The 27,706-nt window shown below is 32.0% G+C and overlaps 3 protein-coding genes across 6 annotated transcripts in view; all 3 read right to left on the reverse strand.

The window, feature by feature from the left end:
- Positions 1–1,379: 1,379 nt before the first annotated feature.
- Positions 1,380–7,095, reverse strand: LOC130623690 (uncharacterized). Of its 3 annotated transcripts, none has more exons than XM_057439201.1 (5): positions 6,960–7,095; positions 6,741–6,799; positions 6,198–6,357; positions 3,652–5,539; positions 1,380–2,376 (listed from the first exon to the last, which is right to left on the reverse strand). In XM_057439201.1, exon 5 carries the CDS (start codon positions 2,355–2,357, stop codon positions 1,653–1,655), a length of 705 nt encoding a protein of 234 aa, XP_057295184.1. In that variant the 5' UTR covers positions 2,358–2,376; positions 3,652–5,539; positions 6,198–6,357; positions 6,741–6,799; positions 6,960–7,095; the 3' UTR covers positions 1,380–1,652. The 3 variants fall into 3 exon arrangements, with proteins under 3 accessions (XP_057295184.1, XP_057295185.1, XP_057295183.1); XM_057439200.1 differs by having other exon boundaries at positions 1,388–2,376; positions 5,481–5,539; XM_057439202.1 differs by lacking the exon at positions 3,652–5,539.
- LOC130623686 (sodium-dependent multivitamin transporter-like) lies at positions 6,959–16,150 on the reverse strand. Its single transcript, XM_057439196.1, has 16 exons — positions 16,054–16,150; positions 15,429–15,771; positions 14,943–15,008; positions 14,429–14,480; positions 14,264–14,331; positions 13,923–14,077; positions 13,381–13,521; positions 12,821–12,950; positions 12,647–12,735; positions 12,447–12,559; positions 12,220–12,290; positions 11,465–11,551; positions 10,517–10,692; positions 9,288–9,388; positions 8,690–8,815; positions 6,959–7,995 (listed from the first exon to the last, which is right to left on the reverse strand). The coding sequence occupies exons 2-16, from the start codon at positions 15,762–15,764 to the stop codon at positions 7,979–7,981; spliced, it is 1,728 nt and encodes a 575-aa protein (XP_057295179.1). The 5' UTR covers positions 15,765–15,771; positions 16,054–16,150; the 3' UTR covers positions 6,959–7,978.
- Positions 16,151–16,710: 560 nt separating this feature from the next.
- Positions 16,711–27,706, reverse strand: part of LOC130623682 (protein hobbit-like) — a 38,160-nt gene continuing 27,164 nt past the window's right edge. The window contains exons 43-63 of one of the 2 annotated variants that reach the window (XM_057439192.1): positions 27,360–27,571; positions 26,868–27,006; positions 26,385–26,594; positions 26,221–26,296; positions 25,758–25,933; positions 25,123–25,410; positions 24,560–24,646; positions 23,968–24,131; positions 23,403–23,489; positions 23,207–23,317; positions 23,069–23,121; positions 22,666–22,777; positions 20,954–21,294; positions 20,458–20,510; positions 19,744–19,983; positions 19,432–19,590; positions 19,112–19,252; positions 18,945–19,012; positions 18,614–18,650; positions 18,126–18,255; positions 16,711–17,871 (exon numbers count right to left, since the gene is read on the reverse strand). In XM_057439192.1, coding sequence (XP_057295175.1) covers positions 17,765–17,871; positions 18,126–18,255; positions 18,614–18,650; positions 18,945–19,012; positions 19,112–19,252; positions 19,432–19,590; positions 19,744–19,983; positions 20,458–20,510; positions 20,954–21,294; positions 22,666–22,777; positions 23,069–23,121; positions 23,207–23,317; positions 23,403–23,489; positions 23,968–24,131; positions 24,560–24,646; positions 25,123–25,410; positions 25,758–25,933; positions 26,221–26,296; positions 26,385–26,594; positions 26,868–27,006; positions 27,360–27,571 — 2,991 coding nt within the window. In that variant the 3' untranslated portion in view covers positions 16,711–17,764. Of the gene's footprint in view, positions 17,872–18,125; positions 18,256–18,613; positions 18,651–18,944; positions 19,013–19,111; positions 19,253–19,431; positions 19,591–19,743; positions 19,998–20,457; positions 20,511–20,953; positions 21,295–22,665; positions 22,778–23,068; positions 23,122–23,206; positions 23,318–23,402; positions 23,490–23,967; positions 24,132–24,559; positions 24,647–25,122; positions 25,411–25,757; positions 25,934–26,220; positions 26,297–26,384; positions 26,595–26,867; positions 27,007–27,359; positions 27,572–27,706 lie in introns of those variants that run through there. The other variant, XM_057439193.1, reaches the window with a different exon arrangement.

Below are 27,706 nucleotides of genomic sequence, written 5' to 3' on the forward strand. Positions count from 1 at the left end.
ATATTTTTATGTCCAATATGATATTTAAGATGATTAAGCAGTTGTTTTTGTCCTCAGTGATCATAAGCTTTTTCACTGTCATTGGCTCGGCTTTCGTGTAAGTTACTAAAGTCGAAAACCAACAGCCATTTCGTAGCCCCTTTAATGGAAAACATAGGGTACCCCAATTTGGGTAGGATTTGGGGTAATGGCTGGGGTAGTTAATTTTGATATTCAATGATTTTATTGTGTAAATATACATTATAGATTCAATTTTACTACAGTACAACGGCTCTTAGCTCGCGTAACACACCGAATTTAGCGCCCAGCTGTTAAAAAAAGTTCCACTTTTATATTTGGTTTACAACGTTTAGCTCCACCATATTTAAATAATAATTTACAGACCAGATACCTTTGCAGAACTGAGCCGCTGTGTAAAGTTGATAAAAGACGAAAAGACGGGCAATGTTGCAAGGTGCGGTTCCTATAGGATGGTTGCCACATGTAAACCTCTTACAGGGCTATAGCCTCGTTTCCATGTTATTTAATCATTGTAAAGACAACTTCATTAGAAAAAAATTTGACATAAGAACCTTGCGGGGGTAGCCTCCTTTTCAAGTTATTTACATTCCAAAATAGTTGCTAGCCTCGTTTCATGTTTTTTGGTCATTGACAAATTAACATCGTAACGAAAAGATTTGCTGTAAATCCCTTGCATTTTTCAAGTTAATTTCATTTGAAATTATCGAAACTATTCAGTCTGCTAATGGAACGGTTTCCATCTACAAAGCTGGTCAGCGGCAAAGGACACCACATAATTATCTGATCTGTAGAATAAAACTATGCCACCCCAAACAATACCCCAATGGGGGCACCCCATGTTTTTAATTAACCCATATAGGTCGTAATAAAAATTGTTGTGAAAATCGTCTCGTGGAGATTCGCCTTAAAAGGATTTGCGTGAACTTGAGAGAGAGAAAGAAGACAGTTGCCTTTACCAAGTGTCTTTCCAAATTTTCTTTTAAATTAACTGAAATATGACAACCAAGTCATTCCTTATAAAGAAGAGCAGTTGCTTCGTGTAACTTCCAACTTTCCCAATCCAGGCGCAGAAAGGTCTTTCTTCTGCTTTCTACTGGGGACAAAATTGTAACCTACTGTGTTTAATTTGCAAGGGGTACTTCCAATCTTTGTTACAGCTAGTTTTTCGTCAATTATTATTCTTGTTCATGAACTGTCAATAAGCACTTGGAATAAGTTGCATGATTTGATGATCATCCAACAGCTTGTGAAACGCGGATGAGGAACATTTTGACCTGGGGACGAGGTTGGATAACTATTTAAAAAGATTCATCAAAGTCGGTGCTCTTTTGAACAAATTGATTACAATTTAGTTGCAATTATTTAAGTTTTTTGTATATAAAAAGTAATAAAATATACAATATAAAAACATAAAATTCCATATGCATAAAACAAACAAACAAACAAACAAATATTACCTCACAAACTTTTTTTAAATTTTGAGTTCTGTAATTCTTTTGTAAATAATCGACAAAATTTGTTGCAAATTTTTTATAAAATTCTAAACATGCCTGTAATAAAGAAATACAATTATAGAAGAAATTACAAACTTAGAAAATAAAAACAGTGCCTGGGAATCCTTCCCTACAATGCTACCTTCTGTTTTGTAGCAATGCTTTCCCTACTGTCTTATTAGATTTTGAGAGTTTTCTATTTACTTGTGATTTGTCCAGTTCGTTTTGATACGAAGTGAGTTTAACTTCTAAAGCATCGCTTCGTTTCAACAACTTCTCTGTTTTACTTGTAACAGAAACTTTTCTGCGAGGAACCGATGTATTTTCACCGCTAACGCCCTTTGTGCGTCCATGCTTTGAAATATTATTTTTCTTTTCAGCGGATAAACTACTGCCATGTAATTCCGTTGATGCGTCTGTACGCACACCGTTATCACTGTCATTCCCATTCGCTTCATTTTCATCTTCAGTAATTTTTTCCATCGAACAATGGGATTGACCGCTATTGGTTAATGTTCCTGGTTTGGATGTTGTGATTGGTGGAAGAAAATAACGACGCGGGGATTCTTTCTGACGTAACGATGGATTTTTTTCCAAAATGGCAGCCGTATTCGAATTCCCTCGCATGTCTCTCATTACCGCCTCCATAGCGGCAGACATTGCTGGTAAATCGTCAGTATTTCTTGAAAAAAATTTTTTATATTCGGACTGTTCTCCTTCCATGACCACACTGAGCAAACTTTTCTCTGTCGGTAGTAAATAAGGACGCTCCTTATCTTGGAACCTGGAGAGTGCGATCACTGCAAGGCTAGCATTTTTAAACCTCTTTTTGTTGGAATGCATAGTACACTCGCCCAATAAACTAAAAAAAAATTAAGATTACCAATTAGTAAAACAAGTGGAAATACATGCTTTTTTATAAACAACATTTTATGAACAACTTGAGGCAAGCAAACGCATAAATTTGATCTTTAAAAGTAGGTAGGCAAGCAATGGCAATCCGCCTCAAAAATCACAAAATTTTAAATTTTGAAGCCCGTCCCTACAGATGAGTTGGACTCTTTCTATATTAGATTTATATAGTTTAAATTAGTTTAAGTTCACTTGTCATTGCTTACAGCATGATCCTTTTCCCGATATTAAAGCACAAGTGCGTGCATTTATAAGCAAATATACGTACATGCAAAGTTGCACTTTCGCAGTGTCTTAGATACAGGGCATTGACGAGTTTACCTCCCACTTTGAGACAAGTCGACTTAGCATGAAAGAGTTTTAAAATGTTGTATAATTTGTATAGTTTTTTTGGAAAAATTATCCGCTTTTGAAGATTTTTGACTTAGAAGTTTCTCTAATTATGCATGACGTCATTAAGTAGCTCTGAGTTTGGTGTTGTGCTTTACAGTTTTACTAATGTTTTAATTCAACGTTTTAAACATTTTTAATGACTTTTTATAATTAGTAATTATAATTATGATTGACAGCAACAATTGTTTTAAAGCTGCTCGATGACATCATAATTTTGCATAATTAGTGAAATTTTATCCCCGAAACCAATAAAGATTTTTCAAAACAAGTAAAAAGATTTTTAGACAACTTTTCAAGTTCTTTTATATGAAATCAACTAGTTTTTGAAGTAGTGGGAGGTAAGTTTTAACCAACAGTAAAACCTATAAAAAAACAAACTTAGGCAGCATGGAAACGCACCCAAAATTTTGTGTTGCATCCAAAGAAAACGTTAATTGTAAAAGTAAAATTCCGACATCTAGAATTTACGCTGTCATCGCCATTTCTAGCGTGTTTCCCTCACAAATCTTAAACCCCTATAAAACTAAGGGAAGCGAGTTTAGTTTCTCTGCCATACTTTTAATGCACGTATGCTTGTCAGTATACCTTAATGTTTTTCCAAACACAATTTGCGAAAATATTTTCACGAAGTCAATCAAATTCGAGAAATAATTATCTCAGAGTGAAAAGAATGCAATGTTTCATTCGCACAGAGAAAAAACCTTTTTTATTGTATTTGCGAAAATAATACCCACGAAACTTTTTGTTTTTCTACCTACGAAAATAAATCCCCGCGAAAATTAGTCACAACAAACAAACAAAAACAAAAAAACAGCGAGTAGAGAATACTTACAATCAATTATGGACAATCTTTAAAAAAACTGCATTTTTTCAACATCTACACACGAGAGTCATCTCACACTGCTTATAACAAATTAAGATGAACATATTTTCATCTCTCTAGTGCTTTCATCAATTTTTTTAACACATCAAAAACTGTAGTTTGTTGCTAGGCAACCTCGTATATATTGGGACGGTATATTTCTATACGTTTTAGGCTAAAATATGTTGAGGAAATTATACAAAATTGTTCTGGGGAAACTCTCCATAGACTCCTCACTTCGTCAATTTTTTTTTTCTAATCAGCATGAGTAAGAATAATTTACACGTTTGTTTTTCATTCTCACTTACGCTATATTGCGAGTGTACCCGACTTTTCTTTATAGAGACATTAGGGCGAGCCAGAATGTTTTATAACTTTGGGAGTTTTTTTTGTAAATTATAGAGTTTAACCCTTTTTATACCTAAATACTTGTCGGCAGGAGACAAACTTATAATAAATTTACTCTTAACTTTCTCAACTTTCTGCAAATTAGCTGTGAAAGTACATCTCTTATTGCCCTCTGTTTTTTAAAGCTATTAAAGATGTAAAGCGTGGTTGATTTCAAAATTGAATTTTAGAAAAATATGAGTTATTCGTTGAAAAATTTTTGTTATTGTATGCAACTTGGTGTAAATAAAATTTTTCGTACGATTGTTCTGTGTTTACACAGCAAGAATAGTCACCTACTTCAAATGGTATGCGGCAAAACCTAGTGATGAGTTGTACGCGCAGTAAAACAATAAATAAATACAAACATTGGGTTGAAGAAGAAATTAACACCAATTCTCTTTTTTACATACATTAAACGTCATGGACACTAAAGTATAAACGATCCTGTTGACTAAGAACGTTTAGCATGAGAATACAATTGGCAACCTTTAATTTTGGCAAAAAAGACCTATCAAGTCCTAATATTTCGCATAAATTAAGTTTCACGAATTTTGCAAAAAAGGGATTTAACATTTCTCTTTCAATTTATACTGTGTTCCAAAGTCTTTAATGTAAAAAAACCATAAAATAAAGACTGTTGTAAAGTTTGAATTTATGTATTAGATATAGTGAGGGGAAAATTGTTTAAATTTCGCGAGAATTAATTTTGACGCCAAAAATTAAAAGGGCTTTGCTTTCCACAAATATTTTGCATGATGAACAAAAAGCAATTTACCTTTTCAGACATGTTCCACACGTTTTGTTATTTATCAACATAAGCTGGTGCAGCGAGGGAAAATATGATAAATAACATTTTCAATGTTTTAGCGCCTCATTCTTTTATTATATTGCACTAGAAGATTAAATATTCGAGTGTACCATTCATTTTAAACGTCTAAAAGCTTTTAACTAACTTTGACAATGGATAAAGGTCGCTCATTGATTAAACAGGTTAAATTTTCATGGCAGCAAAACATGTTATTTCCCACAGCAAGAACAGAGCTGGTTTATCAAAAATAAAGAAAAAACGAATAAGAAAAAAAAATCAACAAGCTAAATCTATTTCCGCAGATATATTTTGCGCTTAAGAACATTCGAGGTTAAAGAAAAATCAATTTAATTTCCACTCTTTACATATATTCTTAAATGTTTACAGTAAAACATATAAATATCAAATTAATATTCCTGGTGCATATAAAAAATTCATGTTCTAATAATTCAATTTTTTATTCACGTGCGTAAAAAAGCAATAAGCTTTCTTATTTTAGCCTCCTAACTCACGTGACCAACTCACGTGACCAACTCACGTGACCATATCTGTGGTCACAAATCCGAAACAGGTGACTTTTAAAAAGCGAGTATATGGGTACCTTAACATTTGGTTACTGCTCCTGCACAAATCACAAGCTGGCCAGTTTTTAATTGGTACCTATGCAAAGATAGATAAATTGTTGATGTAAACTGGAGTTTAATATAATTAAAGAAGCTGAAAAGTGAGAAAAATCGAAGTTTTAAAGTTTAGTAAAAAGTACTAAATTAACCCGTGTAAATAATTTTTATGATAAAATAATGCTGTCCAAAATTATTTCGGTGCACACAAAAGCTATGTTATCAATAATATCTATCTATGTTATCAATAATAAATAATAACTGTAAATATTATTAACTTAAAATAAAAATAGGCTGCTTCCGGGTTGTTTTTTTTGTCATTCACGAATTACAACATTATTTATCATGCTGCAGTGAAAAACTCTAAAAGCATAAAAAAAAATCGAAGTAAAAAATTGACATGCCAAAAATGACGAGTGAGAAAACTCGAATATTTAGAAATCCCTCACAATAAATTACTTTCGATCAATATTTAATTTCAAATTGACTAGTGTTAAAAGATCAAATATATACTTTTTTTTTTAATCCCAAATTTAAACCCACGCTGACAGACCCCAGGCAATCTTCGCCAAATGCGCTGGAAACGAGACTCAAACATTGATCAGAATAAGGTAACACGCATTTTAAAAAAAAACCTACGAACATAAAAACAGAATAAATATTACAATCATTCCGAAAAATAATAAAAAAATCCTCACCCTTATCCAACCATTCAAAAAATACATTTTATTTCTTTGTCTTTTCCTTTGCTTTCTTTTCACTTGCTTTTTTAGGTACCTTTAAAACAGAGAAATTACCGCCTCCTGCTTTCTGTGCCAATTCAATTTCAATTGTATGATTAATCGATTTTTGCAAGTGCTATATAAAAAAAGATAATTTTACGACAACCTGTACCTTTCATTTTATCAGATTCAGTACTCACAAAATCGTAGGTACACAACTGCGAACAAACGAGATAATAAACAAACAAACAGGGAATGAGTCATGTACGCAAGTAACTAAGCAAGTAAGCAAGCAAGTAAGCAAGAAACCATAAAAACACACAAACAACTACACAAGGAAGCAGACAAGCAAGCAAGCTTAGTAACAAGAAAAGAAGCAACCAATCAATGGAACAAGCAATCACGCAAGTAACCAAATAAACAAGTAAGTAAAGAAAGAAACGAAGACGCAAGCAAGAAAATAAACAAACAAACAAAGTAAGTAAGCAAACAAGTACAAAAACAAACAAACAAACATACCAATTTTAGTTTCTGTTCTTTGACTTTCTGTGTTTTCTTGGGTGCTATTTTTCTTTTTCCTACAAAAAAGCAAGAACCGCTAAACAAAAACACAAGGCCTGAAACCGTTCCCGATTGTGTTGGAACGCAAAAATTTTTGCCAAAAGATATACAGATCCTTAACTAAAGTCACCAGATTTTCTAGTAAACTAAAAAGAGAATAGATAAAATAGTTCGTACCTCCTTTTTTAGGTCCTAAAACTTTTTTCGAGTGTTTTGCTTTCTTCTGAATGTTAGCATTCTTCACTTTCATCTTCCCTTGGGCCATGCTGTTTTTTCTTTTATTATATCTACTCTCTATCAAGTATAAAAGAAGTTAATGAAAAAGAAACTGTCAACAAAACTAAAATACTTTCTAAAAATGCAAACAGTTCCCTGGATGTTTTTATTACTGGTCAAGTCTGAATAAGATTCAAAATAAAGAGTTAGCCTAGGCATGTTTGTTCGTTTGGTCCCTTTCAGACTTGAGTATTTTATAAGTTATTTCAACATTTTCACTAGCAACAGACGGCAAATTTATACAAATCCAGTCTTGGAAGCAACATAACTCGATCAAGGCATCGGCCTATGCAAAACATGGCAACACAGCACTAACACATAGCAAATATTATATTAAATTTATAACATTACAGAGGGTAAAAAAACTCCAGCGTTTTAATAAAAACTTGGAAATTACAACTGCGAAACCTAAACTTTTGAAGATACACAGGCGAAGTAAACAGCATTTTAAAAAGCGTAGCTTTTTTTGAACTCACTGCAGAAGTTGCTCATTACTTCTATCAACAACAAAAACAAGATTAGTGAAAATTATTTGTAGTAACTTGGCGAAGATTTATTTTCGCGAATTGATTATTTGGGTATTTTTGCGCATACTAAAATTTTTGATAAATATGTACAAAATTTGGGAAATTACGAATAATAATCACCAGAGGCATGACGAAATAAAGTCCTACTGACTCGCAATAAGTCAATTAAAAAAGGTCTTTCGAAGCTACTGCATGTATCTGTAAGCATCATAAATGCACTTTACCAATATTCAGAAACAATCGCTATAAAACATTGTAAATGACAAGCAAAATTATAAACTCTTATATATGGAGAATCACATAAAAAGCAACTTTTTTTAATAACGCCATCATTAGATGTCGATAGCGTGGCGTTAAGTAGTTCGGTGAAGGGATCACTTTCTTTATTCTGCTTCAGTTTTTTTCTGGATCTAAAAAGTAAGTTTGTGATCACTTTTTTGACTCTGTGGAGTAAATAGCAAGTGTTAGGTTTTCTTTATTTACAACATGACATTCATGCGTGACTTGAGATACAAAATCCCAGTTCAGTTTTCAAAGAAAAACGGTGAAATTTATTATGAGGCAGTTAGTAAGCTTCAAATATAAATGTTAAGTCAACACATTTTGACCTATATCGTCTCTGGTTTGGTGGAAACAATGCCAAACAGTTTCTACTTTTTTAAGTCTTGTAACATTGCCTTATTTGTTTTAGGAAAGGTAACGAAAAACAAAATTTCTTTGTATAGTGAACCGAAAATGATCCACTTATTTTGCCAAGATTCGTATTTCCACAAAGTTAGCCAATATATTGTTTTATATTTATATAATATAAATATATGAATCTACTGGCTAAATATGAATTGTAGCCACAATGCACTAAAAATTAATTTTCTATATTCTAATTTCCTCAGCAATTTGTTTTCGAAGATTTTACTTGCACGTGATAATCAGCTATAATTAAGGATTGCAGATATAAAAACACTAAATTTGAGTTATAAAAACTCTATTCCAAGTTTGCTTAAATTTATTTTTTAATTCGACCTACTTTCCTACCTACAGACTAAAACCTACTTTACGTTTATCTACGACACAGTTGTGAAGAGAAAATCAATTAATTGTACTTACATCTTTGCATGGGAATATGTGACGCATAACCCATGTGATAATTATTTCTTTTGCATGTTATAATCGACCAAAGTTTTGAATAATTAAAAAGTAGGTCTTTGTTGTATTCCCTCTTTCCGCGGCGACCTAATAATAATAAAAATAAAAAAAAACGTATTTTACCGACTAACATACCAATAGTCTGATGGATTGACTAATCAACTAATGATCGACCTGATCCGCCCGCCAACTAATCATCGAGCGACCAACCGAGTGACCAGCAAAATGAAAAGTATCTTAATTTATATATAGTTCTAGGGCTTTTATGCAGGTACATAAAAAAAACTGCTGAAGTTAAAATGCACATATAAATTATATATAGTTCTAAGTGGATCAGAAAAAAAAATAGTGTAAATCATGTCTTATAAAGGATGGCAAATCTACATTTCATGGAAATTAATTTTTGCGAATTTCGCAAATACATAGTTTCCCAATAATTTTCGCGAGTCTAATTTATGCGACAATGACAAAAAAATTAGCGAAAATCAAATCAAGCCACACCAATCAATCAATGAAAAACTACACACAAAAAAACAAGGCTATTTTTACACGTACGTACCAAACACAAGGCTAAAAACACAACCAAAAACAAACGATACACACAAACCAATTCCAGCATACCACAAATAAGAAACACTGTAGAATGAAGCGAAAGGATTCCTAAAACAAGTTTAAAAAAAGTCTTAAAAACACAAGTTGGTTTATCACATAATACAGGTAGTAAAAGCACTGCAGGAGGGTTTTTTAGGGTAGGGATAATTACAGAATAGCAAATTTTCAACATTTACAACAGCAAATACATATTTTTTTTATAAGCATGACATTTATGAAGGCTTAAATTTGGTCATTTTTTAAGCATATGCTAAGCATTATGTGAAGCGTAAGAAAATGTTTTGGAGTTTTTATGTTTTTTTGTTTCGTGAGCAGTTTTTCTTTTTATTCTTTATGTCTGAATTAACCAGCATGTAGTGAGATTTAAATTGTAATTACTGATGTTCTTCAGAGCTTGATCATGTGTTTTTTTTAAATATTTTTTAATAAATCCTTTTGCCATTAAGCACAACCTAAGCTTTTATTCGAGCCTGAAAAAGTACTTTTCATAAGCATCCCTCGATTCCCACTGTGGTTTAAGTGTGTTTAAAGTGTGTTTTAAATAAGAATTTAAAGTTAAAGCATAATGGGAACGTGTTCACGTTTTAAAATTTTCGGCATAAAACCTGTTTAAACTACAGATAAAATAAAATCTTAGATTAAAAAATTTTGACATTGTGGTTTAAAGTTCAAAGGCGCCGACATTTGCCGAAGGAGTTTTCAACGATTTTAGGGCACTTTTTGCGCATTTTCACGTTAAGACAGAAAAGAGAATAAAAAATGGCAGAAAAAACTAAGTTTGGTACAGGAAGAGAATCCTAGCGTACTTTTTCACCAATATCCAGTGATTTTTGATAAATCACACAAAGGCTACCAAGAGAGAAACGCTACATGTTTTGCTTTTAAAACACAGTGGGAATGCTCAGGGTTTATTTCAATTTTTAAAACACATTTAAAACTTAGGGTTTACATTTAAACCCAAGTTAAACCACAGTGGGAACCAAGCTTTAAACCTCCTTTTGGAATTTCAATTGCTCATAACTTTTAAAAGTTTAGTCAATATGTTATGGAAAGTACATCTCATATGCTAGCATTAGCTTATTAATAAACGCATGATTAAATAAAAGAAAGTGTTTATTTGTAATTACATCGATGAAGACTATAACCGCGAAAAAATATGTGAGAAAATATACTTACACATAACCATGGTGTGGAAATGAGATTACACCAGTGCTGTTGGTCAGTGTAGTATTAAAGCTTGAACATTGTTCTATGGACACATCCAAAATGTTTTTGTCTGGTGGGTACATGAATGCACCCACAGATAACCATAATGTTATTGAGAAGCCAAGCAAACAACCCAAACAAACACCCTGTATAAAAATTAAAAAATATTATATTTTGTTTTAACGAAAACAATATGTTATGGCAGGGTAGCAGAAAATGATTTCTTAAATTAATTTCCTAACAGGAATTTGTAGAAGTTTATTTATTAAAAATTATTACAATCACAATTATGGTACTTTGGGGAATAAGTGTTTTAAACTTTACCCTACTGGATTGCGTATATAGTCCTGAATGTAATCTTTTAATTTATCCTGGTGGTTATTGTTGATTTTTTCAAAATAAAATTTGCTGGCATTTTTTGAATATATTGTTAAAAATTCTGATTGACATGAGTGGTCCCAAAATGCTTAATTTTGCGGAATATATTTTTAAGGTTTATTACATTTTCCTAAAATCATTAGCTTCCAAAATTGAATGTATTTTTAAATGAGCACCAAGAACTCAAAGGCTTAGGTCCTACAAACATAAGGAATTGAACAATTTTGTGGTAAAATTTTTTGCAGATACCAGAAATGGAAAATTCTGCGGAACGTATTTTTGCAAAATTGAAAAAGAAAACACAAAAATAAATTGCGCAAAAATTTCCTCCACAAATAATTTATACCCTTTCCATCAAAGAACAAAACAAAAAAAGCAAAAAAAACCTAAATAAATATTAAATAGAAGAGTCGACTTAAAAAACTGCAAACTTGAAACGACTTGATGGTACCGTGTCATTTTACCGTGTTATTTTTTTATAAAACGAAATCTTTTTCATGTGAAAAAAAATTATTAGGTACTCCAGACAACAAGACATACTATACTGTTTCCCCATGGAAATAACATGCCAACCGCGAACATGCCCATGTAAGGAGCTCCTATAATGCCATGAATACTGTATGCAACCTAGTGAATACAGAATATGGGTAAAAACCTTGACAATGTTATTCAAAATTAAAATCACAAAGGGTAAGAAATTAATTTATACGAAATAAAAAATATAAAAATAAGATTTGAAACAAGAAATTAGTGTAGACATTATTATCGCATTGATGCATTTTCCTTAGTAACACTCGATAGCGACGTTGAAACATGCTTAGCTTAAATGCTTATGTCACATGGTTGCCTTTAAATTGAATACTAATTTACACGGATGTGACAGAAAATCAACTACACAAACCCTAAAAGTGAAAACTTCCTACTATTTTTTCCCTTTAATGAGCGAAAATTAACACTTGAGAAACACATTTTTATAGCTAGTGTGCGAAAATTAATACACGCGCAATTCGGTAAAAAAGGAAGACAATATATTCAAAGAAAATATAGCTAACAAAAAAACTAATTTAGTATCAGTTTGCATGCCAAAACGTTTGCTCAAGGTATACAAAGTTCACGCATCTTCAAAAGTGAAAGAAAAAAAAAATGCAGCGCAAATAGCGTAACTTTGATGGCTCAAAAAAATCGAAAAAAATAATAATTTGCTTTGAATGATTTGCCTTAAATTTCTCCCCTTAAAAAATGTATCAAACTAATAGAATCAAAAAGAATATATATATTTTATTTTAAAGTCGCACCTGTAAAACCATAGTTCCTACATATGACACAAGAAATGCACAACCAAGTACCAACAAGCCATACAAAAATGCTAAACAGAAGTCAAGGCGAGAAACGATTATAATATTAGCATAGTATCATAGATATCAGATAAAATATAAAATAAAGAAAACAAGGGAAAGGGGATATGTAACCGCAAATCATAAAACACTGAAGTATATAAACAAACGTAAGTAAATGAACTCACCAATCAGTTTCGATATTTGAGTTGCCCTATGCTGTGAAAGATTTGGATGGAATGTTTTCACAAAATCTTCATACGTCACAGCTGCCAAAGAATTCAATCCTGAAGATGCCGTGCTATGAATTTAATAAAAATACATACAATATTTTCTCTCTTTCTTTTCAATAGAAGCATTTAGCTTGTTACAGTTTGAATGTAATTACCTAAGAGCGCCACTGAAGAGGCTTGCCATGAATATTCCAGGTACTCCCTTCAAATGGTCAAGTTTATTCACAAGAAAAAAAGCTAATATCTAAAAAACAAACAAAAAACAGCAAACCAGTGATCCACAAAATGCAATAGGGGGTTACAGAAATTGACAAAATCACTAAGATTACCTGATCGTTACTTTTAATTTGGTGATTTTCTTTTAAATCGCATTTCTCATACACAGCAAACATAACCAACCCAGCTAATGCACACAAACCAACAATAAACATCAGACCAGGTATATTCATCAATAAAGCACTACAAAATAGGAATATATAAATAACTAATAATAACTAATACATAAATAAAACATAAGACATACAAATAATACAGCAATGAAATCAGTTGTACATTAAAATATGTTTACAATGGACGTTTTCTTGGCTCGTCAGAAGGGTTTTATAGGAGGGTTTTATACACCCTCCTATCAACTAAGTTGTGAAATTCCCCAACTTTGTGAAATTCCCCAACTTTTCTAGGTTTTACAGATCGCTGTCCAACCTAATTTCAGTTACACAGCATCGGTGACAAACGTTTTTCTGATAATGACATCAAAAGTTATTGCGAAAAACAAAATTTTGTTGGGTAGTGTTTATTTTGTTTTATACAAAAGGAGTGATAAACTTTCTTAAAGGGAAGGCAAAAACAAGAACTTTTTATATTCCACAGAACAAATAACTCATCTCACATGTTAACAGCCCGTTGTGATTTCCCTGCTAAAACACGTTGTACCATCATTTGGCTGACACAATACACTGGAATACCACTAAACATTCCTCCGAATACCAACGTGACGAACGTATGGCGAATTCTTGGATCTGGATTAAAGCTGTTTTAAAGAAATAAAATGTCTAAAACAATTGTGAAACAAATACTTACAAGCCTTGATCGCATCCAAGGAAAAAAAAAGTATTTTTTGCAACATTTTGGCGGTCTCGATACATTCCTACATAAAATAAAGTTTTTAGAGCGGCCATTTTTAGTAACAAAATTCATTTTCCAAAATTTAAGTTGTAGTTAGTGGCTTGAAAAAGACCTAAATGGTTTATGTTTGCTATCGGAGGGTAGCTCAATTTATCTTCAGCCTAAAACATGCATTTTCTAGAACAAATAAGTCCTTAGGGTAATGGCAGTCAAGCAATGCACTGATTCACATTGTTAGGGTTAATATATAATGCTTATTTTATACACACAAGACGTAGTGAAAAGTCGCCACTAACAAGGACTTACTTAAAAAAGTTGAGTCTACCTCCTTGATTGGATATTTCAAATACCTTTCTCATTCCACCAACGTCATTCGCACCAATCGATATAACAACAATAAGCCCAACTACCATAATAAATGTCTGAAACACATCAGTCCAAATCACGCCCTTCATGCCGCCCTAAAAAGAAAAATTGTCACTCTTTAACTTCTTCGCTGCATTTGATTTGTTGGGTAACACGGTAGTAAAAGAAAATAGATGGTCAAAAAATAGCATTACACTAGTTTTGCTTTTATTAGCTTCCCTTCGATGCTGCCATGAAAATAACACAACACAATTAAAATATCATGATTTGAAACTACTCACAATTGAGGTGTATACAGTACAAACTAGGCCGGTTGTTATCAACGATATTTCCATGGGTAAATCTGCCACTACACGAATTCAATATAAACAACTTTAATAAATACGCGGGTTAAAATGAACGAAAATTTTTGAATGATGCTGTAGACATAATTTTACTCTTCTTACCCGCTTGTAAAGCCAAACTTGGAGCATACAAAACGACTGCAAGATACAGCACCTAAATGCCAAACGACAGTAACTTTATGAATGCATAAGATTAATTCCTTTTTCGAATAAAATCCTCTATTTATAAATCACTAAGAGCGATATTTTTGAGTGTTGTTAGGAGATTTCTAATGAAGATTTCGTAAAGTTAGTTTGAAAAGTGAACTTCTAACGCATTTCAAACTTTCATTGGTCTATGAAGTGGCACAAGCAAGATTGCATAAGACATTAGTGAATGTTGTAACCTAGCCTTGCATTGAACGAATAATGCGCAACGCAGCAGTTCTTTCGAATAAACTTGACTGACTTTACAAGATACACAAATGAAGACATTAAAATTTTGCGAGGCAGACTCACGTGAATTTTTATTTTGGGATTTTTATATGAAGAATCCTAAGGTCCAAATTCTGGTATTTCTTATAAACTGGTGTATTGGAGAAACAGACATGTTGATAAAACAAGAATCAATACATACGTATTCTAGTATAAACATGAGCGAGCCAAGTAATCGAACAAATTTTGAAAATCGTAATTCCAGATACTATAAAAAAATGAATAAATAAAATTATTCACTTTAATAAATAATAAAGGGTTTACCTGCATACACTGTCGGATAAATGGGAGAAAAGAAGTATTGTTTTTTATCGCACTAGAACAGAGTGGTGTATTGCTGACATAATTGCCACCGCCGCCTTCCACCGCCCCCTTTATTCATCAGTTTCAAGTCTCTTCATAAACAGGTTTAATTATCCAGTCTGTTTGAACCTTGCAGAGTTGAAAAGAGACAGATGAAAGCCTACAGTGATGGCAAGACCCTGCCCTAATGCGCTTTAAATGTATGACATTAAAAAAAGCTACTTCTATAAAGAATTGCACGAGTTAATATTTTCTAACTTTATTTAAGATCTTTTTAGCTCAGAGACCAAATTCAAAAGGTTTACTTGAAAAGCACTAAACATACCTCATTTGCACTTGTAATATGGTTGCGTCGAAAAATGGGTCCATATATGAAAACACACTGTGCTATGATGAGTGGATATGAAAACATAATGATCACATACTGTATACCGTAAGTATAAACTTCACTTGGCATTCCCAACAAAGCGATTGCAGAAAGATAAGATGCTACAAGTGATACAAACAAAGGGAACCAGCCAATGCTCCTGCCTGCTAACAAATAATCATCAGTGGACGCCCGTTTCCTTGAACCTTTGTAACCATGATACAATCCGATAGAACTGGAGATGACTAACATCAAAGCAAAGACGACGTAATCCCATGCACTTAAAGCACCCATCTTGAAGCTAGAAATTTTAAAATAAAAAATAAATTCTTCTAAAGAAGTAAGAATTGACGGTTTTATCAAATCTAAATGAGTCAGGATAATCTAAAGAAGTAAGAATTGACGGGTTTTTTATTAGTATTTTTATATCATAGCCCAACCTCACAAATCTAAATGAGTCAGGATAATTTAAACGTGTTTAAGTGTTGCAACACAGCAGCTCTGTGTGAATCTATCCAGAATTAATTAAAAATAAAAAAGACAAACATTGATAATAAAAAAAAAATAGAAAGAAATTATCTACCCGAAAACTGAAGTTAAAACTTTTTTAAAAAGTTATAAATTCTGCTATTTCTTCCCTACTAAAGTCTTAAGGAAAAAAATAATTGTTTTTAATATAAACAACATGCAAATATTATTAAACCATCATAACAAATTTTATTTACACGGACAACATTGACAGATTGTTTGTATTAGAACTAAAAATACAGTAAAATGAACAATACCCGACGAAATGTAAACAATTCTTCTACTTGCATTGTAAATGTCGCTTCTCCAAATCTAAGGGAAACTTTTAACCACATAAAATTTCATCCAGATTCTTTTCGCAAAATTCTTCACATTTGGTTTTCACAGATATATCGTTTCCAGGTATTCACTAGACATTTTTAGATATATTCTGTTTTGTCTTATATGAATTTTCATTTCGAAGGAGAATGAAAATGTTTTTTGGTCTCTTATCTATGTTTACATGATCTCAGGAAAAACGAAACTCATTCTGTGTTAATTTTATTTCGTCCTCAAAATATTCATGTAAACACGATTTACCAAAATGAAACTATTGATGTTCAAATAGTTATTGCGTATTTGTGGCAAGTTATGGCCCATCTTATGTAAAGGACACCGTACGCAAGAATCATGGAAAATAATCAAAAAAACATAGAGAATTACCATAAAAACGTAGAGAATTATCATAAAATGTAATCTGAAGCAAGATGACCAAGCGTATTACCGTAATAATTACATCTCTCAAACATTTCAAAACTTCTGTTTACAAGCAATATATTTCAAATTCAACTTTAAAGTCACACATTATTAGATAACTAGCCATAAAATATATTGTTGTAAATCACACAAATGGAAAGCTGATATGATAAACGTGATAAATAAAATTTAGAAATTTCTTATATTTATATTTTTACATTGAACTAAAGGCTAACAATTACTGATGTTATATTGCTCATAACAAGGTTCTTTTGAGACAACGATAATTCCACTGACAATTAGAAAATTCAACAAGTCATCATACTTTTCCGTTAAACTAATGTTCCCATTTCATTTAATACAATTGATTTGAATTATTGTAGCAAGTAAGACACACTTGTAAGCGAAGCACTTTGTTAATTGTACCTTTATTTTTATAGCAATTTAAAAAATACTTTTTATTGGTAATAAAGTGTTAAGGTGCAAGACCAAATGTAAATTGATACACAATTTATATAATGGTTTTAAGTAAAGCTACATCCTATTCTCAGTCTGATTCAGGTCTAATCACTTTAATACTTTGATATCGGGAAAAAGTATCAACACTTTAGTAGACCACTCACATCCTCATCTTTTTTCATTTGTTTTGAAAATCTTTTGGTATGTATACCAAACTATGTTTTTGTGCCTTCATACTTCTTACTGGTACGTCCTGGTATGTAAAAACAAGGCGATCAATCAAATCTATTATACTTTTCAAACAATAATAATTTTAATTCAACAAGACTAATAATAAATACTACAAAGTAAATATAATATAAAGAGTGTTTTATGAATCTTTAATAGGAAAATGTTAAAACAATAATTCTAGTGTAAAATTAAAATATTCTTACTAATTAGAAGAGAACTGTTCAAAATTAATTTATGTTTATATCTACCGACATTCTGGGTATTTCCACTGTGTACTCTCAAAGCATTCAAGCTGGGTTACAAACATTTAAGGCATACACCATAGGGTTACATATAAGTAACTACTTGACTGGCTTGTCATTGTCAGGACCCGTGCCTCTTAGTCTTTTAAAAGCATGTTCTAAATTGGCCGGTTCAATACCACGTCCCATCAACTCCTGTTTCGGATCTTAAGAGAAACAAAAAACAAACTAAATAGAAAAATAAGGTTTACTAAATAAAGAAAGTGTACTGATAGAGGATGGTACATTTGGTTAGGTATATTTATACTACATGATTTAGCAAATAATAAACAAAAATCAAAATAATTTTCGTCGTCATAAAAAACATAAGATTCTCACTAAAGGAGTATTTTTAAAAAAATGCTGATGTTGGCTCTGTGTATCTACATTGAATCAATAACATCAGTATCAACTTTTATACCTAACTCTGATGAAGAGGAGGCTCCAGAAGTACCTCCCTGTTCGTTTAACTTCTCATTTGACGAAGACTTCCCAGGTTTTAAAAGTTTACCGAACAACAATTTCTTGGCAGATTTCTTTTGAGTTGTTGGCTAAAAATGTAATATTTTTATTTCCAAAACTTTAAATTATTTTTTTTATGCTGAAGTCATCAACAATTATACTACCGAAGTAAACTTTGTCCTAATTCCATTGTGAACATTCAAAGGGTTAAACTATGGCCATTCAGTACAGATAGAACATATATAATTACTTGCAGGGGCAAACTTCAGAATTAACTGCCTAGTCTTAACATAATTTGTAAAGGATTGCAGCATTTTTTTGAAAACACGAGGGAAACTTTGTTAAATAAGTACTTTTTGGGGGGAATCTAGCTATTTCAAAAGAAAAAAAAAACATGCAATTAAAAGTAACGTTTAAGTATGTGGTAACTCGTCATAGTGGATTTACCTTTTCACCAAATAATAACTTTGCCTTGTTGTTATCACTGTAAACAATAATAAAAAATAACACTTTATTACCAACAGTGGAAAAGCAGTTGAACAAGTGTGTACCTATTGGGTGATACAGAAGGCAACCTTGTTTTTATGGCTATAACATCTACAACAAAACTACATCTTTCTGCAGAAGCACTTGATTTAATATCTAATATCAACTATGGCATTTACTATTGTGCCACTGGCTGCACTAGACGATGTGTGTTGTGAATTTGCAATAAAAGAACGTAAGAACAGCAAAGCAAGAAGATGTATTTTGAACTAAGAATAGAAAGATTACTTACTCTACTTGAGCAATGCTTGGTTTCGTATCTGCACCAGCACTTTTTAGATGGAGCTTTTCTTTCAAAATCTAAAAAAATAAACCACAATAGCAGTTATGCAGGACATCTTCTTTTTCTTCTTCTGCAACATAATACAAGAAATTAGTGTAGTGCAAACGAGCTTTTACCTGTGGAACAAGTGTTTGAGTATAGTCCTTTTTCAGTGCTTGAAATAAATCCTGCCACGTCCACGTACGACTGTGATATTCAAGTGTTGGCAAGCATAAATTAAAATCGTGTGCATCTTCTATATTTCGCTCTTTTTCACCCTAGCATAATCACATAAAAGCAATTTAAGCTTGGTTGGGAACAAATTATACCCAAAATGCTTTATAGCTCTATTCTTTGTGAATTATTTCTTATCACTAACCATTTTAGTAGATCATCAGGATGTCAATGTCAGAATGTTTGCTTGTACATCTACACATAAATAAAAAAACTCAAATACCTTATAGCTGAAACAAACAGGAACTTCTGGTATTTTTACGTAAATGAAGGTGTGATTCTTTGAAGCTCTCTCCTTCATCGTGTTCACATCACGATCAGCTGATGACACTGATGCAGACAAAGACACCTCTTTAAATGAAGTTCGTTTAAAACTCGTTCCCTAGTTAAAGCAATTTTCTACAATGAATTATCATGGTTATAATGTAGTTGAACCAGATAGAAGATGAAATTAACCTTTTAAAACAATAAGTTGAAAACAGAAACCCGAATTTTTGACAATAATTTAACAAAGATGTGTGTAACATTACCATACCCGTGTTAGAGTAGGTGGCGCAGAGGGAGACAACAGTGGTGGACTGATCGCTTGGTCTGGAAGTTCTAAATTGGGAACGTTCTTTTTCGCCTTGGTGTTTGCTGCAGTCTCACCTTCCACTATCATTGATGTAGCTGAAGTTTTCCGTCTTATTGAGCCACGCATGACAGGAGGTGCTGGTCTTGGTGGAGGTGGTCTGGGTGGCGGAGGACGTGCAGGAGGTATTTTAAATGGTGCAATCTAACATAAATGTTCTGTATTACTGATACATTGATAGTGCTAAATTAGTTTGGATTCTGTCTTAAAGCTTTTGGTTCAGTTAATGTGAGCCAAACTGAGTTAATTTTTAAATTCTATGCTGTCAAATGTTTTATCAGCAGCGACAAAACAGTTCAGTAAGTTTCCTGTTCGACGCATGATATTTTAACCTGACATATCCCTAAATGAATTCTCACAGCACTTCCATGTTGTATTCAGTTATGGGTAGAAAACTTTTGTGATGTCAAAATAATTTGTTTGGCTTAAAGATCCCTCTGTCATGAAATTCAAATACAAAGTTTTTTTGATCACTATTAAGTTTTAAATAAAAACGTCTAATCAGTTCATGGTTAGACAACAAGCCTAAGATGTTTACTACAATGAAATCAGAAAACTTAGGAGTTGTTAAAACATAAATATCCAGGGATATAAATTTTAATGTAAGGAATTACTTACACTCTGTTCACTGCTATCAGCATCTTTCTTATCATCCATTGCACTGCTTTGGACTAAAATAACAGTGGTTGGTACTACTCGACTACTCTAACATTTGCGATTAAAAAAACAATGACAAATTTTCAGTTCACACCAATGCCCCTGTAGGTGAGAAAAGCTCCTAAATACTGTGTGATGCATTTTAGAATTACAAATAAAGATCTACACACGGTGCATAAAATACTGCAGCAAACAGAATTTGTTGATAGAAAATTAGGTACTTGGGTTAAATATTAAATGATTGAAATTTGAATTTTTTTCTCAATATTTGTGATGAAAGCTCTATAAAATCAATTGAAGAGAAATTTCAACAAATTAATTTTCAAGCAGCATTATCAGAACATTGATATTTAGATCCCTCATTAAAAAGCAGTACTTAAAAAACAAAATCTGCTGCAGTTAGTATATCTTTCGATGGAAAATAAAACTTGCTAGACCTGGAACTGGGGAAACTCACCCTGCATTCCGGGTTGAAATTCATGCTCAACAGTTTCATTTTGTTGTGGCTTCGGAAACAAAAAGCTTTCCATATTTACAAACAATTTATACGTCAGTCGCACTGCAATTGGACACACATTGACTTCAAAATGTTCCTTAACCTCGATCCCAGCCACTGGTGGGGACACTCTACAAAATATTCTCAACATAACACTTTTATCTAAATGGCGACGAATGTTAACTTCATGTGGAATAAGAGCTTCTCTATATGTTTCATTAGGTAGTAGATTCTTGACTGCAAAATGACCAACTTCAAAACAATGTTCAATACTGTTGTCAGTATATGCGAATTGATTATACCTACAAAAGAAGAAACAAACAAATTTAACGCTGAATAATCTTTATTTTCAACATTTAGTTGTAAATTCAAGCAATAACAGCAACTAGTAGCCAGCACTAATAAAGATAAGATAGATTTTATTTCTTAGCAATACCTACTTATACAATGACTACCGCTGGGACTAAAATATTCTAGAAGGTGTAATAAATATCATTATCACCCTAAGGCACAAAGTATAAATATAAACACAAATTTTTTTTAGTGTTTTCACTCCGTTTTCGTTTCAAAATTATTGGAGAATAAGGACGAGAGGCTTTTTACATTTGGTAAATTGAGGAGATTTAAGGCGTTTTTCATAGACACCAAAGAGGAAGTAACTTTGTTACCAGGGGAACATACAACAAACAAGTGCATAATCAATTTATATACATGGTAATATGACCTATTGGAAATTATGCATATTTTGCTGGATATTATGTATAAGGGCTAGGTTAAAGTTACATTGTGGACGAATTGTCAATGTCGATTTTTACGGCCAATTTAATAACGCATTGGTGAAACTCACAAGCTGACCTTGCAAAGAGACAAGCTGATCACTCAATCCGACCAGAAAACGTAAAACCGATAAGCAAAACTGATAAGTCAAACCTACAGACAAAACTAACCTTTAGAAAAGAATTTGTCTGAAATTTAAATCCGTAAAAATATTATGATTTGAATAATGGAAAACTCTGTGCTTTGAGAAAAGCAAGAGTGTTTAAGTCTAACTAGTGTAGCATCAACCATGTTTTAGCAAAAAATAAGCTTCCACGGGTTTTTTTACTTAACATTAAACAACAGACCCTGTTTTTTAAATATTTTAACTATCATTCAACTTGAGTTTGACTTGCCAGTTTGTCTTGTAAATTTGACAACTATGTTTGGTATATCGAGTGGGTGGCTTAATTGGCATTGGTCTATTCGCTAGATTGTATAGTCCATTTGCAGAAACATTTCATTCATTTCAAGGACTGACTTGTCAGTTTTACCATTGCGTTATTAAATTGGCAATAAAAATTAAAAATATGTCCACAATATAACTTCATAGTTAGGGTTAGGGCTATTGTTATCATGTATAATAGCCAGTTATGCATGCATAATTCCTGAATTCATCACAATCACCATAAAATACATATGAAACATGCCAAAGCCAGTGGAAAAACCACACATGAGACAAGTATCATTTGTGTATAATAATTGTGTACCCTTAATATATATACTTTGTCAGGAAAATTTCAAATTTCTGTCTTTTTGGAGAAGAATTTTGAAAGATTTTTAATTTGGACGAGGGGTGGAAGTAATATTTGGATGCACAAACAACTATAAATAGCGCATAAAACGAAATAACATACTTAAATTTTTTGATGAATACATTTGCTATACCAAGTTGTCCATCCTGTTTTACAATCAACCATTGCATCTCATCAAAAAGTACATCGATTTGTTTTCGTAGAGACGAGACCCCTGAAGATTGTTATAAAAGATTACAACACAGAATACAATTCTAAAATAATTTCAGAATTGAGTAAAGGTTAAAGCTTAAAGGAAAAAACCAAAGTTTATATTTTATTGCTAGAAAAAGGCGTGTCAACATAACACCAAGTCACATTAAGTCACTAGATGTTTGGTGTAATCATATAGTTAACTCTGATTCCTATGTATGTGAATTGTGAGATCATAGCTATTTACCTCTGTTGTTATTAGGTCATTAATATCATTTAATAAATACAGTTTTCAAAAGTGTTTTTTACTTGCCTTTCTGAGAAGATGGGGTAAGAGAAGTTATTTGTTCTACATCTTTGTACACGCTGAAAAAAAGCAGGTAATGCAAACTGTTAGTACTACTGGTAACAAAAAATAGCATATACCATTCAGAGGAGATTGCTCACTTACTTTATTAGTATTTTTAATTCTTCTACATCTTCAAACAACTGTTCTTTTGTAACTTCAATCTGATCTTGCAAATCAAAAATTATCTCTTGAATTTCCAACAATAAGTCAGCACTGTCAAGGAAAAAAGTGTTAAAAATGACTAAATAATTATTCTGCAATAAAATGCAATAAAAAGTCTAAAAAATGAGCACTTTACTTTTCTTCAGAATCTTTAATTTCTTCCACTTTTCTTTTATAATCGAAAAAATTTCTTTCGTATCTTCTCAATTTCAACAAGGTCTGCCTGAATAAAAAATGTTGTTATTGCCTATTTTATCACTCTATATCTGCTGATTGCAAAAATATGTTTACAGCATAAATTAAGCATGCTATCATTTATCTAACTGTAAATAAATAAAAATAATAATAACATAATAATAACAACAACAATAACTTTTTAATTATATTCAACTAGATCGGTGGTTCATGGATAAATCCACAGTTTTTCCCATCCATTGTTTACCGCAATTCGTGTGTTTCGCTACTGCGGTTACGATTTTGCATGACAGACAGACATATACGGGTATTATATTATAGCTGTAGAAGGAATTGAACATTTTAATCCTGTTCACAAACTGTGAGAGTAAGTTTTGAAAAAAATGGTCGCAAAAGTTATTATCACACAAAATACCAAACACATGTTTTTGTTATAGATGTGCAGAAATTGTAGACTAATTAGCAAATACAAAAATAAACATCAAGTTTGAGAACAAGTAACTAACCTAACTCTATTTTGCAACTGGAGAATATTCCCTTTTAAATCCTGTTCAGTGGAAAGTTGTAATTTAAATTTCATTTTTTCCAGTTTTTCTTGGCCCTTTTTCTTCTTTGGCTCGGTATAAAAGATTAAGTTTTGACAGATATCAGCAATTACTTCATACTGTGCCTAGATACAGATGTAAAATACAAATTATAAAAATACAGGAACCGCAGTTTGCCGACTAAGTCTTTTTAATTTTATTTATTTAGTGTCGACAAAAAATTGCTGACGTGAAATGCCATTTGCCAACTTCAGGTAAACAAACATGTAACTTAATTTTGGCAAACTTGTGTTTAACGTTGCAAAATATATATTTTGCTTTACATACACATGCTTTCATACGTCAGCAACAGTTGAGATAAATAGAAAATGAGAGTACATCTTCTGTCAGTTACATCCAATTTAAAGAAAAATCTTTTCGTCCCACAGTTAAGCAGGAATTTTTGTAAACATGTCGGCATTCGCCTGTGCAATTCCAAGTACCAAAAGAAATTAGCAAAGCTGCAATTGACTTGTGTTTGTTGTATTTTTGCGAAACAAGGAGCACCACTTACAGTACTTGTAGACATTTCCAACTTTCCATGTTTTAAATACAGCGTGCTTGCAAATTCAGCTTTGTTTGTAAGAGCTTCAGATGATGGCTGGATATAAAATAAAAGAATTTATATCACGCACAATAAAAACAATAAAATTTATACTAATTTTTCTACAGGTGTCCAACACAGACAGAAAAACTACAGGAACTACTTTCAGGCATCAACTTTTTTAGCAGATAATTTTAGTGAAACCATATGCACAAAAAAATAGAAAAAATGATTGTTTAGTAAAAAATTATAACTAGAAAAATATCTAAATTGATCACAAACAAACTAAAATTAAATCTGCATGAAATAAAACAACTTCCAAGATGTATCTTGTGTAAAAACTTAAAATTCATTATCTCAAAAACTAGTTGCTAGTTAAGTTACATAATGCAAAGCGTAATTTGTGATTAATTTTTATTAGCTTAGGCAAAAATTTGGCAAAAATTTTTCCCATCCAACAATGTATTGGCAGTATACTTAAGAAAAACAAAAATAAATAAATAAATTAAAATACAAATAAATAACCAACTTACTTGTGGAGTTGAGGGGCCATATTCCTCTGCAACAGGATCTAACTCATCATCCAAACTAACGTATCTAAACTCACATCCACAACGAGAAATAACACGTTGTAATTGACACGTTTCACCAAGAACATTCACATCAACAAATGCACCAACCGCATCACTGGTTTTCATATAGGAAGAAATGTTATGAGGGTCATCTTTTTCCTCCGTCGATTCACCAACAATAACATTCTCAGTTAACCATGGAATGTTATCAACTGTGATGTCTTTAAAATTTGTTACGGTGGAAAAGTGCTACAAAAAAAGCATAATGGATAAACACTATATAAAAAAAAGGAAAATTAGAGAGGCCTTGTGATAGTAAAACTGTATCATTGCCAAATGAGTTTGTTTACAATTAATGTTTCACTGATATGGCATGGCAACACATGAGATTGCATAAGCAAACAACTCAATTTTAAACTATCCTGTTTTATTAGTGAACGAGAAAGAAGAAATGAGAAAGGTAAAAGAATTTTTAATGAGGGGAAAGGATATAGGGAAAAAAACACAAGAACAAAACAAGAAATAAAACAGCAATAAAACAAAACTAAAACAGCCTTGCAACATGAAAAATTGGATCAGTAGTTACAATAACAAACCTGTAAATTACGAAACTTCCCACACCATGTCACTTTATTGAGTTTTGTAAGCACTTCAGTGGCAGCACATATAGGAAGATGCAATCTCTTTAATATTGTGGCATTTGCAGATGTAACAATAATTGCACCCTTGGTATTTTTCCCGTGCAGCAAGACTTGTGAATTCACAAGTTCAACTATGAAAAAACAATACACTTTTGACTATTAGAGAACTAATAAAAAAAGTGAGCATGGTTCCAGTTTAAATATAACACCATCAACCTCCTGTTAGTCAAGAAAACTTAAAAAACAGAATATTCTTAAAAGTTTTTACTTCCTGCAACATAAATCTAAAAGAATAAAATAAGAAAAAGGTCAAGCCCTTTTCTTATTTCAACCCCTGCAAAAATGCTCCTCAATACACTTAAGTAAAAAGTATAAAGTATATAGAAAAAACAACAAAATCCAAACTTGAATTACATACTGTGCCAATTTTTCTGTATAATATCAACATCCTCATCATCTGTTGTTTTCTCAAAGTCATAATCCGAACTTTCACCCTAGCATTTTAGAAAGATTACAGTAATTAAATAGATACTATTCAGGTAAGGCATTGATTTTAAAAGAAAAGGATGAATAGTTTCAAACCTCCTCTGACTGAGCAATAAACTTTGATGATTGTTCTGATACGAGCTTCTCTAGTAGCAAGATTCCATTACCAGATTGAAGTCTTGTCAAAGGACTTTTTGTTGCAGATGTATCCAGCAAAGATGAATTTGCTGATTTGTCTTTTTTTGAATCAGCATTTATTTCACTTGTTGATTTTAGGGCTTCGGCTGACAAGACTTTTTTCAAACGCTGTAAGTTATAAATGTAAAAAGAAGTAATGAATTATCGCAATAGCCTGAAGGAAGTATCAAAATTTTACCAAACCTCAAATGTCAACAAATCATTGATACCGCATTAAGTTGTAGATACTATTGTTGCAGATGTAAAGAGATTTTATAGGTCAATGAAACGTTTTATGAAACATTATGAGATTAAAAATACATCAGCAATCAGAAAAGAATCACAAACTGCAAAATATTATTTATATTAAACCAACAGTATTGTCATGGTGAAGGAAAGTACCTGCATTTTGGAATATGCAGCAAACAAACCAACAGCTAGTTCCCTGTTGATAACTGTCCATGCACCTTTAAAACAGTGTAGCAAGATCTTGTGTGTAAAAGCCTCCTCTAAGATGGCTGACTGTCTTTGATATTCAACTCTAAAGAAAAAAAGAGCAAAACTAAAAACCAAGAAATGAATTAAGAAGTTCATGCAAGGAAGTGACCAGGGAGGGCAAAAACTGAGAAAATGTTTAATTGCTTTTTACTAACTCTGGTATGTAGATTCTCAATTTGTCAATAAAATAAAAATTTATATCCTTATTGACAATATATCAACCAAAATTAAAATAAAATAATCTAAAAATACCACTCTTTTACTAAAGCAGTACCAATATGGTAACATCAGTGGCCAGCAATAAAAATTGGTACACAGATTTTTGCCAGATATTAAAACTCTAAAACAAAACCCTTCTTACTTACTTTCATCACTTACTCACTTAATGCTACTTACTTTGATACACTGAACAAGTAATGTTTCTTCACAGCACTCTCATCTTCTTCACATAATAATTCATCTTCAGTGAATTCAGCATCAAGTTTCTTTTCAGTTGACTGAAGAAGTGAAACTCGTGTTTTTTCAAAAATGCTGTTTAACCCCCTGATTATCCAATTGGCAACTGGCCTACGAATCAAATCCATGCCTTCAGGTGGACTGATAAACACCTAGAAAGGACAAGGACAAATTTCAGACACAATGACATCTATTCTCAGAAATTATTCAACTTGAACAAAAGCTAACCATATCTGAAAATAGCAAGGGTTTAAAAACAATATAAATATTTATGTACATCAGGTAAA

The sequence above is a fragment of the Hydractinia symbiolongicarpus genome, chromosome 13, assembly GCF_029227915.1.
Source record: "Hydractinia symbiolongicarpus strain clone_291-10 chromosome 13, HSymV2.1, whole genome shotgun sequence".
Taxonomy (NCBI): Eukaryota; Metazoa; Cnidaria; class Hydrozoa; order Anthoathecata; family Hydractiniidae; genus Hydractinia; species Hydractinia symbiolongicarpus.

What these genes read in the sequence shown, in the direction of transcription:
- LOC130623686 (XM_057439196.1), bottom strand. Translation starts at nt 15,764, where the DNA reads ATGGGTGCTTTAAGTGCATGGGATTACGTCGTCTTTGCTTTGATGTTA. An exon ending in TCACAACGGGCTGTTAACAT is followed by an intron (nt 12,951 to 13,380) that starts GTGAGATGAGTT and finishes CCTATTTTGTAG; the next exon opens with TGCTTTATTGATGAATATAC. An exon ending in TCAAATATCGAAACTGATTG is followed by an intron (nt 12,291 to 12,446) that starts GTGAGTTCATTT and finishes ACTTCTGTTTAG; the next exon opens with CATTTTTGTATGGCTTGTTG.
- LOC130623690 (XM_057439200.1), bottom strand. Translation starts at nt 6,224, where the DNA reads ATGTATTTTTTGAATGGTTGGATAAGG. An exon ending in TTTTGAATGGTTGGATAAGG is followed by an intron (nt 5,540 to 6,197) that starts GTGAGGATTTTT and finishes ATCTTTGCATAG; the next exon opens with GTACCAATTAAAAACTGGCC. An exon ending in AGCAGTAACCAAATGTTAAG is followed by an intron (nt 2,377 to 5,480) that starts GTACCCATATAC and finishes ATTTTTTTTTAG; the next exon opens with TTTATTGGGCGAGTGTACTA.